This window comes from Dendropsophus ebraccatus, chromosome 3, assembly GCF_027789765.1.
Source record: "Dendropsophus ebraccatus isolate aDenEbr1 chromosome 3, aDenEbr1.pat, whole genome shotgun sequence".
NCBI lineage: Eukaryota > Metazoa > Chordata > Amphibia > Anura > Hylidae > Dendropsophus > Dendropsophus ebraccatus.
Genome location: NC_091456.1, coordinates 39,558,198 through 39,572,977, shown reverse-complemented (window position 1 = coordinate 39,572,977; position 14,780 = coordinate 39,558,198). Strand labels below are relative to the sequence as shown.

Sequence of the window (14,780 nt, the reverse complement as noted above, 5' to 3'; positions counted from 1 at the left end):
TTTCAGTGCTCTCTTCTGCCACCCCTGTCCGAGACAGGAACTGTCCAGAGCAGGAGAGGTTTTCTATGGGGATTTGCTACTGCTCTGGACAGTTCCTGTCTCGAACAGAGATGTCAGCAGAGAGCAGTGTGTCAGAATGAAAAGACAGCAACATTTCCTGCAGGACATACAGCAGCTGATAAGTATGGGAAGACTTGAGATTTTTGAATAAAAGTAAATTACAAATCTATATAACTTTCTGAAACCAGTTGATTTGAAAGAAAAAGATTTTCGCTGGATAACCCCTTATCTGGGTTTTCTGGTCTTTAACAAGAAAATTACTGTAGAATAGGGGTTGGACAAGTAAAAAATATATATTTATTAGGCCATGTTAACACGCTGTAAAATAAAGGCTGCCATTTGGTTAATAATTTTTAAAAAAATTAATTTTCACGTTAAAAACAAGCACCTAATAGCCTAATAGCACCTAATGGAAGTAGTCACCTCTCCACTGTCTGAATGAAGAACATGCAATGAGCCGTCACTGGTACCCACAACCGCCAAGTCTCCTTTGGAACTCAGTGCAACACAACCCGGAGTAGAAGGAACATCCAGCGATTTGCTGTGGTTGAGAAAGACAAGTGGTCTCCATCATACAGAATACAAGTGGTCTCCATCATACAGAATACAAGTGGTCTCCATCATACACGTGGTCTCCATCATACACGTGGTCTCCATCATACACGTGGTCTCCATCATACACGTGGTCTCCATCATACACGTGGTCTCCATCATACACGTGGTCTCCATCATACACGTGGTCTCCATCATACACGTGGTCTCCATCATACACGTGGTCTCCATCATACACGTGGTCTCCATCATACACGTGGTCTCCATCATACACGTGGTCTCCATCATACACGTGGTCTCCATCATACACATGGTCTCCATCATACACGTGGTCTCCATCATACAGAATACAAGTGGTCTCCCTCATACAGAATACAAGTGGTCTCCATCATACAGAATACAAGTGGTCTCCATCATACACGGGGTCTCCATCATACATGTGGTCTCCATCATACAGAATACAAGTGGTCTCCATCATACACGGGGTCTCCATCATACACGTGGTCTCAATCATAAAGAATACAATTGGTCTCCACCACACCATACACCATTGCAGCTCCACATCAGTCCATTCCTTACCTGCTGCAGAAACTTTGGGCAATCGGCTTGTTGTCCCATGCTGTGATCACCTGATCTTCTGAACTCTTCCAGTCCGCCAGAATCTCTTGAGCCTGGATGCAAACTGGGGAACACGCAGGCTCATTCAGAGCCAACTGATAAAACAGGGAGGGATCCTGGGACAGGACATGTAAGGATCGCTCAATGAATTCCCTGAATACCCTCACAGGAGGTTCAGGTGCTGACTGATCAATCTCCATGTCTTCCCAAGATGAAGGCATTTTTGAACGGACGATTTCTTTGTTTAAAAAAAAGAGATGGTTTAGCACATTAACCCCTTAATGAATTTTACATTTTGAGTTTAAATTTTTTTTTCTTCTACAGAGTCATATTGTTCTCATGCTGTTCACTTTGCAGTAAAATTGACATGTTATCTATGTTCCCCAGGTTGGCACAATTACAATGATAACCAGTCCTCACGGTTTCGGTCATGTTTTACTACTTATAGAAAAAGAACTTATATTTTAATTGTAATTTGATGATCAATACAATTGTGGTATTGATCAGACTTTTTGATCACTTTTTAATTGAATTTTTTTTATGATAGGATGTGATTCGAAACAAGTACCACAATTATTTTTTTTACATTTACACCATGCAGTTTAATTAACATTATCTTTTGAAAGGACATTTCCATATATATACTGTGATACCTAAACCACTAGTTAAAATAAAAGTCAATAAAGTTTCCAGCTGAAGGCAGCTGCATGCTGCCAGGTATAGAGCGGTCTTAAAGGAGAAGTTCCATGAAACTAAAAAATGACAGGAAGGCGGCTGGGAACATAATAAACAAAAGTATACTACCTATCCTCGTGCCCCATAGCGCTGCTCCCGGGTCCTGCCAGCGAACTCCTGCAGTTCCTACAGCTGCAAGGTCACGTATCTGGCTGAGCGGGCAATCGATCAGCCGATCAGTGACTGGGGTGGGACAATTGAAAATGACAGCCGCCAACTGTCAGTGAAACCAAGGTGAGGTGCAACAGAGGCACAGAGATGGGTAAGTATACTTTGTTTATTATGTTACCGCATTAGTATCGAGCACATGTTACCTAGTATAGACTTAAGATAACAGCCAAACTTTATGTATAAGAATAGCTGAGGAATAACTGCAGAGACTCACCATATCTGCTGTAAACCTGGCACAGGTGTGGCAAAAGGCCCAAAATGGCATGTGCCCGCAGGAAAGGAAGGTGTACAAGAAGCTCACCAAGAGTCTGCAACTGCTTACCACAAAGCTGAGAAATAAGATACACAGAGAAGAATTTATTATGGTTTGTTTGATACAAAAGTGGCAAATTATTGTGCAAAGTTCATTTGCATAAACATTGGTGACTTTTTTGCTGTTTTATGCAGTACTTGCCACTTTTCGGGGCAAAGGACCTCTACTATAAATTTACCTCAGAACCCCATAGTGTCAATGGGACCTTATGTGCTAGGAAACAGTTTTATTCGTTCCAGGTCAGGTACCCTGTGTATGCAAAAGAAAACACCAAGGAGCCTCATTAAAGAGTCTCGAAACACAGGACAGGCTCTACTAGGCATTGCTCCCACCTAGCCAGAATCCGGCTCCACACTGATGAGGGGCAACACCCCGAAACAGCTGACTTATTGACTTATAGGGCCACTTATTATGGTGGTTTTACTGGTTTCCCTACAGGAGCCACCCGTTGGCTGGGTCCTTCCCGGAGGGATATCTGGCTATTCCTGTGTTTCGAGACTCTTTAAAGGACAACTCCGGCGGGACCCCCGGCGGGACCCCCGGCGGGACCCCCCCCCCCCCCCAAAAAAAAACACAGACACCATACTCACCATCCCTCCGGTGATGATAGCCACTCCATTCGCCCGCCTCACCGTCACCGCCGTCCAGCGATGTCTCTGACTTCCGGGTCCTGGGGATGGAAAAGGCTGCCAGTGCGCTTGCGCACCGGCAGCCTTTTCATTGGCTGGAGAGCATCACATGGCTTCCAGCAACCTCAGCCAATCAGGGCTGAGCAAGCTGGAAGCCATGTGATGCGCTCCAGCCTTTTCCGTCGCATTCACTCTCTATGAAGACGCCGAGGAGGAAGAAGACCCGGACCGCCCCCCGGCTCTGACCTCGTTGTCACCAGATGCCGCCCGGGAGAAGAGGACCGTGACGATCGTAATAGGTAATGTGTACATTCTTTAACTTCCGGGGGGGGGGGGGGGGGGGGGCAGGAAATGGGGGTCCGAAAGTGGGGGAAGGGGGCCAGACCGGGTATTTAACCACATTACAAAGTTATATAACTTTGTAATGTGTGTTAAATAAGCTAAAAAAAATTTTTGTGGGAGTTGTCCTTTAATGAGGCTCCACAGGCTCTTCTTTTGCATATTCATGTTTCCCAGGGGACAATTCACTTAGGATTTCACTGCATTGAGCACTTTCACTAACAGCCGGCAGTGTTATCTTTGTCTGGTCTTCCTGAGATCAGCGATCGGTTTCTCTTAGGTACCCTGTGTGGCACTATATACTCCGCCCCTCTATGATACAGCTCCATTAGAATCAATGGAGCCGCATCATAAAGGGGCAGGGGTTTCCTCCCACTGGTGGTGGGTCAGCCGGCTTACAGTGCTTCAGCCCAGGCCTGATGGTACATTCCCTTTAAACACCCCTACACATCCTACAGAACTGGAAAGATAGATCTTACAGAGGTTACATACCAGATGGTGAGACAGCTCGCTTAGACATTCAGCATGGAGCACAGGAGAGGTGTCGGGATGCTTAGGGGAGGACACTGTCCAGAAGTGTGCTATAAGACAGCAAATAAAGAATGAGAATGAGGTCCTATATTAATAATAAGGAGATAAGGAAGATGTCGGCAAGTTTCTCACCGGCCATAAGAAGATTCACTGCATGCACAATATCTGGTTTTTCAAGATATCGTTTCTCCACAGCTTCTCGTAGAAGATAACTAGAGAGATTCAGCCTGGGCTCACTAGTCAAGTTATGGCTCCAGAGACCAAGAACACTGCAAAGCAACAATTGAAAATAAAAAATAAAAAAAAAACACCTTCAGTGCAACTAAGTGAATTAATGAATGTTTGGGGTATAATCACAAGCCTACTTTTCCCCAAAAATCTTTATTATAAATCAATCTCAGCATTTCCTCTGTTAGTCAATTGTTGTAATTCTAATAAAATAATATTTCCGGAGCTATAACATATCTACCTGGAAATGTATGAACATCTGGGAGTTAAAAGCATACCTGTCCTGTCTCTTTTTTGGCACAAAAAGGTGTATAAAAAGTTTCTGATTGAACAAAAAAAAAAAAAAAGCATACCTGTCCTTAGAAAAAAAACTTTTGACCTATCACATAGACATGCAGAAAAGGAGAGTTCAACAGCATCCACAGACATCTGTGTGAGCAGGATGGCTCCATAGACTTACATTATTCATTCAGCCATCCTGCTCATGTAACAGAGTCAGGAGAGAACATCCTGGCTCTTCTTGGCTTGTTCTACTGATCGGTCGGTGTCGGAACACTCAGATCCTAACCAATCAAAACTTTTGACATGCCTCTGGGAAGTGTACAAAGTTTTATTTAATAACAGGTACACTAAGAGAACAACAACTTCTTCTCTTCCGGGTTCGGAGGCTTAAGACTGTCAGATGGCTAAGAGCCAATCGATAGTAGAGGGAGGCTGGCCTAACTAAGGGACGTTAGTTAGGCCAGCCTCCCTTTACAGATGATGACATCGACACAAGATGGCGGTTGCCTAGGAATCTGTGGTCAATGGGGATCAGGTAAGTATGGATTTAGTACACTTCCGGGGGAAGATGGGTTGGGAGGGGGGGGGGGGAGGATATAGGGAGCGTATACGTGATTGAAGCACATTACACCAGTTAAAACATTTTCCCCACAGCTGAACTTTAACATTTCCTTTGTCAATGAGGCATGTTGCTAAATGTGTCATATTGAATAAGGACAACCCTTATAGGCAAGGAGAATGGCATCACCCAGTTGTCAACTTCATACATTTCAAGGTAATATGCTCCAGAAGTGTTATGATTATTACAATTTACTTAGAGAGTGACAAGTCATGTACAGAACAAATTGTCAATAAGTCTTACCTTCTCAATTCCCCAAGCAGCAGTGAAAAAGTGGCCATGGGAAGGTTTTGTGCATGAGATGTTGCGTCAAGCATCTCAGCCCAGCTGTCTGTGTACACCGACCTAACATGCTGCACCGAACTCAAGATTCTGAGCAAGTCTCTCTCCAACAACCCTGAGGATAAGAGTATACAGATTACTTATAGCATCATCTGCTGGCATGCTTAATTTCACAGGTGGCCATGTTCATACCTTTCCTTGAAACGCATATAGCAGCCAAAGCAACAGTGATAATGTCTGATCCATGTTTTTCTTCTAAGCTACTTAGTCTCTTCTGCAGCAGTTGTGGAAGAGCGGCTGGCAACGTCTGTATATCCTCAGAGAGCTACAAGATTATAAGGTTGAGAAGGACGGCATATGTAACTACCTGACTGAATACACACAGGGTGGGAAGATAAGTATGATGTGCAAACTGACCTTCTCAAAGACTGCATTAGCTCGCAGCTCCTCACAGGCAAGAGTAAGATACAGAGGGTCACGTGTTCCCTTCTTCATCATTAAACTACGCATCTGTATGAAATCAGGGAAGTAACTGTAAGTAGTGACTTAAGGCTTCTTTACCAATGTAGAAAAAAATCATGACACAGTTGAAGAATTTAAAGTGTAACTGTCCTTTTTTAAACAACTTTGCAGAAATCAATAGTACAAGCCATTATAAGAAAATTTTTAATAGGTTTTAATAGGCATAAGAGCTTCCTCCTGTATTTACAAGGCTTTATTCCAGCCTCTCTCTCCCCCCCCCCCCCCTAAATTCTTATCTGTTCTTAATCAAGGCAAAGTCATCTACACTACAGAGAAGCAAAAAGACGACAGGTTTGCTGTATCCATTATAACCTATGGAGGGCCGAGGGGTGAGTGAGCAGGAAGAGGAAAGAACCAGCCCTGCAAACTGTCTGGCCACAGAAAACGCTGGATTTACAGGTCAGACTGCTCAGTGCTGGCCTGGGAACTTGATGAGGTAAGAGTGCAGGATGTTGTGCTGTGCTGTGCTGGCTACTGTACTGCAAACTGCACAGGCTGCCTTCTCTCCTCTCCCTGTTTACTCATAACCCTCTGCCCCTCCCTCTCCTTAGGATATAATAAACAATGTGGGGGAGATTTATCAAACATTGTGTAAAGTGAAACTGGCTCAGTTGCCCCTAGCAACCAATCAGATTCCACAGTTCATTTTTCAAAGAGTCTGTGAGGAACGAACGGTGGAATCTGATTGGTTGCTAGGGGCAACTGAGCCAGTTTCACGTTACACCATGTTGGATAAATCTCCCCCTGTGATTGCAGAAGACTCTTTTGCCTAATAAAAACTAATAGAGTTTCTTATAACCACTTGTACTATTGATTTCTGAAAAGTTGTTTGAAGTGACAATTACACTTTAAGTTAACTACTAGTACAAGCTACTAAACAATACGTACAGACAAAAGATCATAAATAATGCATAAATAATGTAATGAGTGCCTATCAAGGTGCAAGTGCACGAGTGGCGGGTATGGACGGCAAAAAAGGTGTATGGGGACCTCTAATCTGCTTTACCTTCTTGCTGTCAGGACCTCAACAATCAGCTATTACCAGGGGTCCAGCCTGGATACAGTTATTCAGGAAATTAGGTATAAGTCACTGTGAATAAGGGGTCATCTTTGTTAGAGAAGTTAGAGAAGCTAAGCATCTCTGATATAGCTAAAGGGGGGTCCTAAGCACAAGAACGTACAATGTCTATATGATCTATAGATATTAGTGGAGTTATTTTGCTCTATTTTGTTTATGGATTAGTTAGCTATGCAACTCCATTATGTACACTGCCACAATGCACTGCCCAATAGGAGACCATATGAATTCTAAACTGTTTCAGAACTGAAAAAAAAAACTGCAAAGTGGTATAATATATGTAATGGAAAAAGAAATGTTATAAAAAAAAAAGTTACTATTTCTTTTTAAAAAACTGGGGTTTTCCAGGAAAACCCAATAGTCTTCTATGTGTCTCCATGTGCTGAAAAACAACAAAAGCCTGCATACTTACCTCCCCTGGTGCTGCAGCTCTCAGATATTCTGGTCACTGCTCCTGTGCTGTTGCTTCTTGACCTTCCTGACCACCCCCCCCCCCCCCCCCCAAACCAGCCAATCACAGACTAGAACGGAGAAGCAGAACTTAGGACAGTGCAGTGTCACGGCAGTGTTTTTTTTTTTTTTTTTTTTATGTTTTACAGCACAGGGAGGCACGTAGTAAACTATTGTGTTAAGCTAAAAAAAGTAGTATATATAAATCGCATATAAACATAAGAAAGCAAGTGATACAGTACACTACATATTGACTGCCTAAGGAGGTGAGAACCAAGATCTGACCTGGTTATTAAAGGCCGATTCTTCCAGCTTTTTTCCGTAGACAGCAAGCTTTCCTCTGACCAGCTCAGCCCGCTCACTTGGTTCCAGTCTTCCCAAGGGAATGACAGTGATGCCCCTACACTTGCTTAGGGTGCCACATAAAGATGATCCCTCAGTTACACTCAGAACCATGTTAACTCTCTGCAGAAACAAAATACAACTATTATAAGAGATTATAACTTAGAAAAACATAGCACTATTACAGTGTATGTCCCCTAATTTCCACCAATAATTTTGCAATGTTCTTGATCATTAAAATGAATTTACCGCTTCCCTTAATTCTCAATTTTCAAAATTATTTTTAGACTACATGGCTGGCTTGGACATCACAGGGGCGCGGAGCATTTCTGGAAATGCTGGGTTTCCACACTTATGTGCACTTTGGCCTGCTCTATGCGCTGGAGGTAGGCCAGCGTCTCCAGTTTACGGATATCCCCTCCACTCGGTGACACCCCTCCATCAAAATCAAATCTGGCATGTCACAGAAGTAAGAGGAGATCGGCACACTGGGGGTGCCAGGTTCGTCTACAGTGCATAGGGCGGGCTGAGGTGCACAGATTGCGGCAACTGGGCAGAATTTTTAAATGGAACACGCCACCGTCATGTACGCACTAGCATCGATCAGATAGTCTAAAAAAAAATGTTTTTTGCAAAGTAAGTAAGCAAAGTGGTACATTCGCTTTAATATCATGGCTTATTTCTCCAACAAGTTGTCAGCCTGTCTGGCAACAAAGAGGAGTTAAGTTTAGTACCTGAGGGAGGTGATCTGGGATCCAGTCAGAAGTAAGCTCCCCAGCACAACCCTCCAAGACATCGGCTCCATCTACAAGTAGCGTTAATGTGTCATTCCGTTTCAAAGAGCGAGAAACTAATAGAAGCAGAGCCTGAAACTCCGCTAAGGCATCCCTGTAGTAAGACAGTAAAGAGAAACCACTGTTTTTAACGACAAGTACATCTGAGGTCAGGAAGAAAAGACCTATATAATTAACCCCTCAATTAGAACCGGTCAGGTCCCCAGGACCTCACACAATCCCTAGCACCTGACAGGTGAGAACAGTGTGATGCCACATAGATCAAAAAGAACATTAAAGTCACGCTCAATGCAGCCTTCTCCCACCCAGCCCGGCTTCATTGAAAGACTAAGGGCCCTTTCACATGGGCCGAAGGCTCCAATTAACAAGTGCAGGATCTTTTGATTGGTGCTAGTTCATAGAGCCTATAGATGGTTAAAATAATCGAGCAGCCAGGCACACAAACGATAGCTTAAAGCGGTTGGCCACTTTATAGTAAAACTGTTCAGTGTACAGTATTAGTACTAAGGGGCCTTACTGACATCAGCTCCCTGTGTGCCTCATAGAGCTAAACTCAGACTCACCTCCTCCATGCTGTGCTGCCCTGTGGTGATTCTGTCCATAAGATGGCCGACATGGAGAAGCATGTGACCATGCCCCGCCTCCATAGGTATATACAGGCTCAGTGGTGGACAATGGGGGTGGGGCATGGTCACATTCTCCTCCATGTCAGCCATCTTATGAACAGACTCACCACAGTGCAGGGTAGCCCAGCCAGGAAAAGGGGTGTCTGATTTTAGCTCTATGAGGTACAAAGGGAGCTGCTGTCAGTATATACAGGGAGTACAGTAAGTAATATAATAGGATGCGTAAATACTGTACACTGAGCAATTTTACTATAAAGTGCCCAACCCCTTTGACTGTTTGTGCCACCATTTAAACTTGCCATTATTGCCCACACATCTTGTTTACACAGGGCAATGTATGGACGATATTTTACTGAGCACGCAAAAGATGCCATCAGCTAACAAACTTTTCTTATTCGTCGACTGATCTTTGTACAGGGAGAAACACAATACAATAAAAGTTCTAATCTAAACCCTTGCATCCGTCAGGGGAGACCCCACTTGTTCGTGCTTTGGTAAGTCCAGTCAGTATAAGGAGACACAAACCTGTATGATTTGAGGTTCTTGCTTTCTCTTTGAAGGTGATTATTCAGTTGCTTGCAAAAACTCTTCAACATGGTCTCTGCCTCTATTGACCTATGACTTGCCCCAGTAAAATGATAGATGACCGACGCTGAACTTGCATATCTCAGTTCTCTCACAAGGTCTGCCTGCAATGGACACACACAGAAAATACTGCTTACATAATTTGTATATGCACAATTCTCATCACATCTGTCAATGTCAACCTCACTAGGGGAAACTCTACTGTTCTTCTTCCCTACCATAAAAACGGTTTTGCCTTGGCTCGGCCCTCCAACCACCAGAAACACTCGTCCATTTGTCGGAGATGCTCGTCTCTTCTCGAGGATCTGGGCAGACACTTGCCCAATTTGCTTGCTTCTAGCGAATGACTGACGTTCATGCCATTCTTGAAAGCCATCCTGTGTCAGCTGATCTTCATCTTCTTCAGATACATCTGACCCTTCCTAGGAGAAGTAGGCAATGATTTATTAATGTAGAAGACAATCAAACCTGTAAAAGATGGAAATGTGATTGATAAATACCTTAAGATAATCTCTTTCTATGGCTTGCCATATATCATTGAGGACACGAGCTCCAAAGTCCTCTAGCTCTGTCATGTGTGGTTTCCCGTCATTTTCCCCACCCCATTGGCAGGAGTACCTACAGAAGAATATACAACCAGACTGTAAGCCAGAAACTCTTCAATACGCAGCTTCATGTGCTGATGGGGAGATTAATACTTACATGTAATTCACAGCAGCAGGGTGCTTCACTACTTTGTTCTTGAGGTTCATCATACGTTTTTCAGCTTCTGCAGATTCCGAAGCAAAATCTGGGAGCCAATGGCTGGGCACAGACCTGAATGGCGGGAATTGATATAGAGAATAAGTGCAATAATTAAAAAATGTAAAGGTGGGGACTAACAATCGTACCAAATTAGATGAGAATATTTAGGTTAGAGTAGACTGGAATAGTTTATAAATGGATATATAAATGTGTGACATTTAGGTCATATTTCACTGCCATAGTTGTGTGCAAAGAAGTCCTCCCCCAGAAGGAAGAGCAGATTGCTCTCTGGTGCCATGTATTAGTAATGTCTCTGCAAGTCAATGCTCAGCCCTTAAAACCGTTTGTACCTTCAGATAGCTGCTTTTAATCTAAGATCTGTCCTGGGGTCCGTTTGGCAGGTGATGCAGTTATTCTGCTAAAAAACAACTTTTAAACTGGCAGCCCCGTGCCCTACGGGAGTGGCCTAGATTGTGTGTGCATTAAGCTGTCACACCCTCTCTGTCCCTCCCCCCCACCCTCCTCATCATTAGGAATGCTCCAGGCAGATTGTCTCCTATTCCCCACCAGTGTCAGCCCGGCACATGGGCTGAATCGTTAAGACACCTGTGCAAATGTTTAGCATAGAGAAAATGTTCCAGTGGCATTCCTAATGATGAGGAGGGTGGGGAGGAGGGACGGAGTGGTGGTGCAAAGTTAGGTCACAGATACTCCCGTAGGGCACGGGGCTGCCAGTTTAGGCTATGTTCACACTACGTAAAAGTACGGCCGTTGTTGCCATCGGAAACAATGGCCGTACTTTTCACGTTGTGGAACACTGCCTCTGCTTCTATGGGATCCCGGCCGGAGCGTATACACATCATATACGCTCCGGCCGGGATCCCATGCGGCGCCGCAAATAACTGACATGTCAGTTTTCTGCGGCCGCAATTCAATGAATTGCGGCCGTAGGAAACCCTATCAGTTCACACAATGAAGCAAGCGTCACCGGCCGTTCGCTCCATAGTGTGCTGTGGGAGGTTCTGATGCGGGCGCGCGCTGATGCCCCCGCATCAGAACGCTGCGGCCGGAAACATCATCTGGCCGGTACTTAAGTAACGGCCGGGATTATCTGGGCAGAGATCGTCCGTTCCATGTCCAGGCCGGGGCCACGGAACGGCCGGTCTCTCCCAACGTGTGAACATAGCCTAAAAATGTTTTTTTAGCACAATAATTGCATCACCTGCCAAACGGACCGCAGGACAGATCTTATCTTATCTTGATTAAAAGCAGCTATCCGAAGGTACAAGCGGTTTGGGGGGGGTCAGATTGTGGGTACAGAGTCGCTTTAAAGGGGATATCCAGAGTTAGAAAACAATGGCCACTTTCTTCCAGAAGCAGCACCACTCTTGCCCTCAGTTTGGGTGTGGTTTTTGCAGCTCAGTTCCTTTGAAGTGACTGTTGTAATACCACACATAACCTGAGAGCAGGGGTGATGACGTTGTTTCTTTTAGATTTGGTTTTTATTCTAAGCTGGATGATACTGTAATTTAAATGAAATAAAAATAAATCAATAATAAAACAAAAATCTAGGTATGGTAGTGATAAAAGATTTTACTGACCCACACCAAACAAAATGTTTGATCATCACATACAATGGTCTGGCCTCACCATAATACCATCATATTCATTTCTTCTTGTCCCTAAATCTAGGGATAGAGCAAGTTAAAGGGGAACAATCAGAAGAATAGACAAATCTGACCTGCTGACAGCCCCCTATTGCGCAGAAGGCACCAAGAATGAAGGTATGCCTCTTACTAGGGCTGGGCGGTATACCGTCAAAATACCGATACAGTCTCTGGCGTCGGTTAACCGACCTCAACTCTGCCAGGACGGTATCTGCGGTATTTCCCCCCTCCCTCCTCCTCCTCACCGCATGCTCTGCTCCCCTCTGTTAATCTTCCTGAGGAGGAAGATTGGAGATGTGACAGGCTGCGCACAGGCATGCTGTGTGCTCAGCACTGCTGCTGCTTCCGGGCGGCTCTGGAAGCTGCACGGTGTACCCTGCCTCCCCTCTCCCGTACATAAAGTGGCTGCAGGGGTCAGGTATAGGTCGGCACATCCTCCCCCCACCGGGCACCGCACTGTGTCCCGCACAGGAATCCTCGGCGCCTCCTTATCTTTTGGCAGTGCTGGAAACAGCAGTGTGTGACGAATCGATCTGCCCGGGACGCTGCCGGCAGGTATATGTGCTACAGCACTGAGTGACAGGGGGCCGAGGATTCCTTCCTGTGCAGGAGAGAGAGCGGTGCCCGGGGAGCATGGAGGTGCTGACCTATAGCTGACCCCAAGTGTATGTGCGGGAGAGGGGGGGGGGCAGGGCAGCATGTGACAGTGACTGGGGGCAGATATTAGGTAGAGAGATATAGGAGATAGATAGATAATAGAGATAGATAGATAATAGATAGAGATAGATAGATATCCTATCTATCTATTATCTATCTATCATTACATCTATCTATCTCCTATCTATCTATCTCCTATCTCTCTCTCTATCTCCTATCTATCTATCTAGTAAGTAGATAGCCCACGGCACTCAAAGGGTTAACGGTGCGTAATGTAGATTTATTCAAAAAAACATAGTGCAGCACATTGTTTTTGTTTTTTTATAAATCTACGTTTTGCACCGTTAACCCTTTGAGTGCAGTGGGCTATCTACTTACTATTTGAATACGGTCAAGAGTCAAGACCTAGGTCCGCTGGCACCAACCCAAAGCCAATTGAGCAGTGCTGCTTTTTCTCTTTTTTTGTATCTATCTCCTATCTATCTATCTATCTCCTATCTATCTATCTCCTATCTATCTATCTATCTATCCATCTATCTATCTCCTATCTATCTATCTATCTATCTCCTATCTGTATGTGTGTGTGTGTATATGTGTATATATATATATATATATATATATATATATATATATATATATATATATATATTTATATAAAAAAAAAAAATTATTTATTTATTTTTTTTTTTAATATATATATATATATATATATATATATATATATATATATATATATATATATATATATATATATATATATATATATATACACACACATACACACACATACACATACTGGGGGAGATTTATCAAACATGCTGTAAAGTGAAACTGGCTCAGTCGCCCCCGGCAACCAATCAGATTCCACTTTTCATCCCTCATAGACTCTTTGAAAAATGAAAGGTGGAATCTGATTGGTTGCCGGGGGGCAACTGAGCCAGTCTCACTTTACACCATGTTTGAGAAATCTCCCCCACAGTATATAGATAGATAGATATAGCAAAAAATATAGGCAGCACAATAAACGAATTGTGAGTGCCAGCAAACGAATCCCAGACCTTGAATCAAGTCAGCTAGTAAAAATACTCCGATGGTAATACAAACATGAAAACGTGAATTTATTCCATATAACAATGTCCAGCAAACTTCACAAGTAATATACAACGTTTTGGCATCTCCTAGTGGCACTTGAAAATGGCATAGGAGATGCCAAAATGTTGTGTACTACCTGTGAAGTTTGCTGCACATTGTTATATGGAATAAATCCACGTTTGTATTACCATCGGAAAATGGGGTTTTCAAAAGGGGTGTGTCTTTTAAAAGGGGCGTGTCATAATTATTGTTCAATTTATCGCTACCGCGGCTACATGTACGATAAACCGCGATATTGATTTAGGCCATTATCGCCCAGCCCTACCTCTTACCTACCTTCGGCACCGTTCCTGTGCACTTAGTTATCTACTCCACAGTCTGGTAAGACCTTTTGGAGCACTGGGGCACTATTAGGAGCACTGCTCCACCCCCATAGCGGTGATCTGACCCTTGTCATTAGAATGCGTGGCCGGGGACTGATCGGTGCTAGAGAGGTGGGGCAGTGCTCAAAGCGGTCTTACCTGACTTAACAACTAAATGCACGGGAAGTGCGCAAAGGAAGGTAAGAGACATACCATCATCCTTGGTGCTTCCTGCACAAAGATTTGCCTAACCTGCTAATAGTTCCCCCTTAAATATAGAGATTCCTAGCAGCGTTTAAAAACAGAAAGAAAAATACACCCTGCAAAAGGGTATGTGCACAATACGGAATCCATGAAGATACTGCTGCTTGCACACGTGTGCATTTTCACCCATGCTATAGACTCCCATTTCTACGGTAGGGCAGATTCCACTGTCGGTCCAAAGGATGAACCTGTTCATTCTTTGGACGGACGACAGAATCCGCCTGACCATAGAATGGAG

The 14,780-nt window shown here is 43.9% G+C and overlaps 1 protein-coding gene across 4 annotated transcripts in view; it reads right to left on the bottom strand.

The window, feature by feature from the left end:
- TEP1 (telomerase associated protein 1) overlaps window positions 1-14,780 on the bottom strand; it is a 72,483-nt gene that overhangs the window by 21,848 nt on the left and 35,855 nt on the right. For all 4 annotated transcript variants that reach the window (XM_069961536.1, XM_069961533.1, XM_069961534.1 and 1 more), the window contains exons 22-35: window positions 10,459-10,572; window positions 10,257-10,374; window positions 9,975-10,178; window positions 9,697-9,860; window positions 8,486-8,639; window positions 7,695-7,874; window positions 5,777-5,869; window positions 5,552-5,684; window positions 5,321-5,474; window positions 4,081-4,217; window positions 3,910-3,998; window positions 2,351-2,465; window positions 1,192-1,468; window positions 484-601 (exon numbers count right to left, since the gene is read on the bottom strand). In XM_069961536.1, coding sequence (XP_069817637.1) covers window positions 484-601; window positions 1,192-1,468; window positions 2,351-2,465; window positions 3,910-3,998; window positions 4,081-4,217; window positions 5,321-5,474; window positions 5,552-5,684; window positions 5,777-5,869; window positions 7,695-7,874; window positions 8,486-8,639; window positions 9,697-9,860; window positions 9,975-10,178; window positions 10,257-10,374; window positions 10,459-10,572 — 2,050 coding nt within the window. The remainder of the gene's footprint in view (window positions 1-483; window positions 602-1,191; window positions 1,469-2,350; window positions 2,466-3,909; window positions 3,999-4,080; window positions 4,218-5,320; window positions 5,475-5,551; window positions 5,685-5,776; window positions 5,870-7,694; window positions 7,875-8,485; window positions 8,640-9,696; window positions 9,861-9,974; window positions 10,179-10,256; window positions 10,375-10,458; window positions 10,573-14,780) is intronic.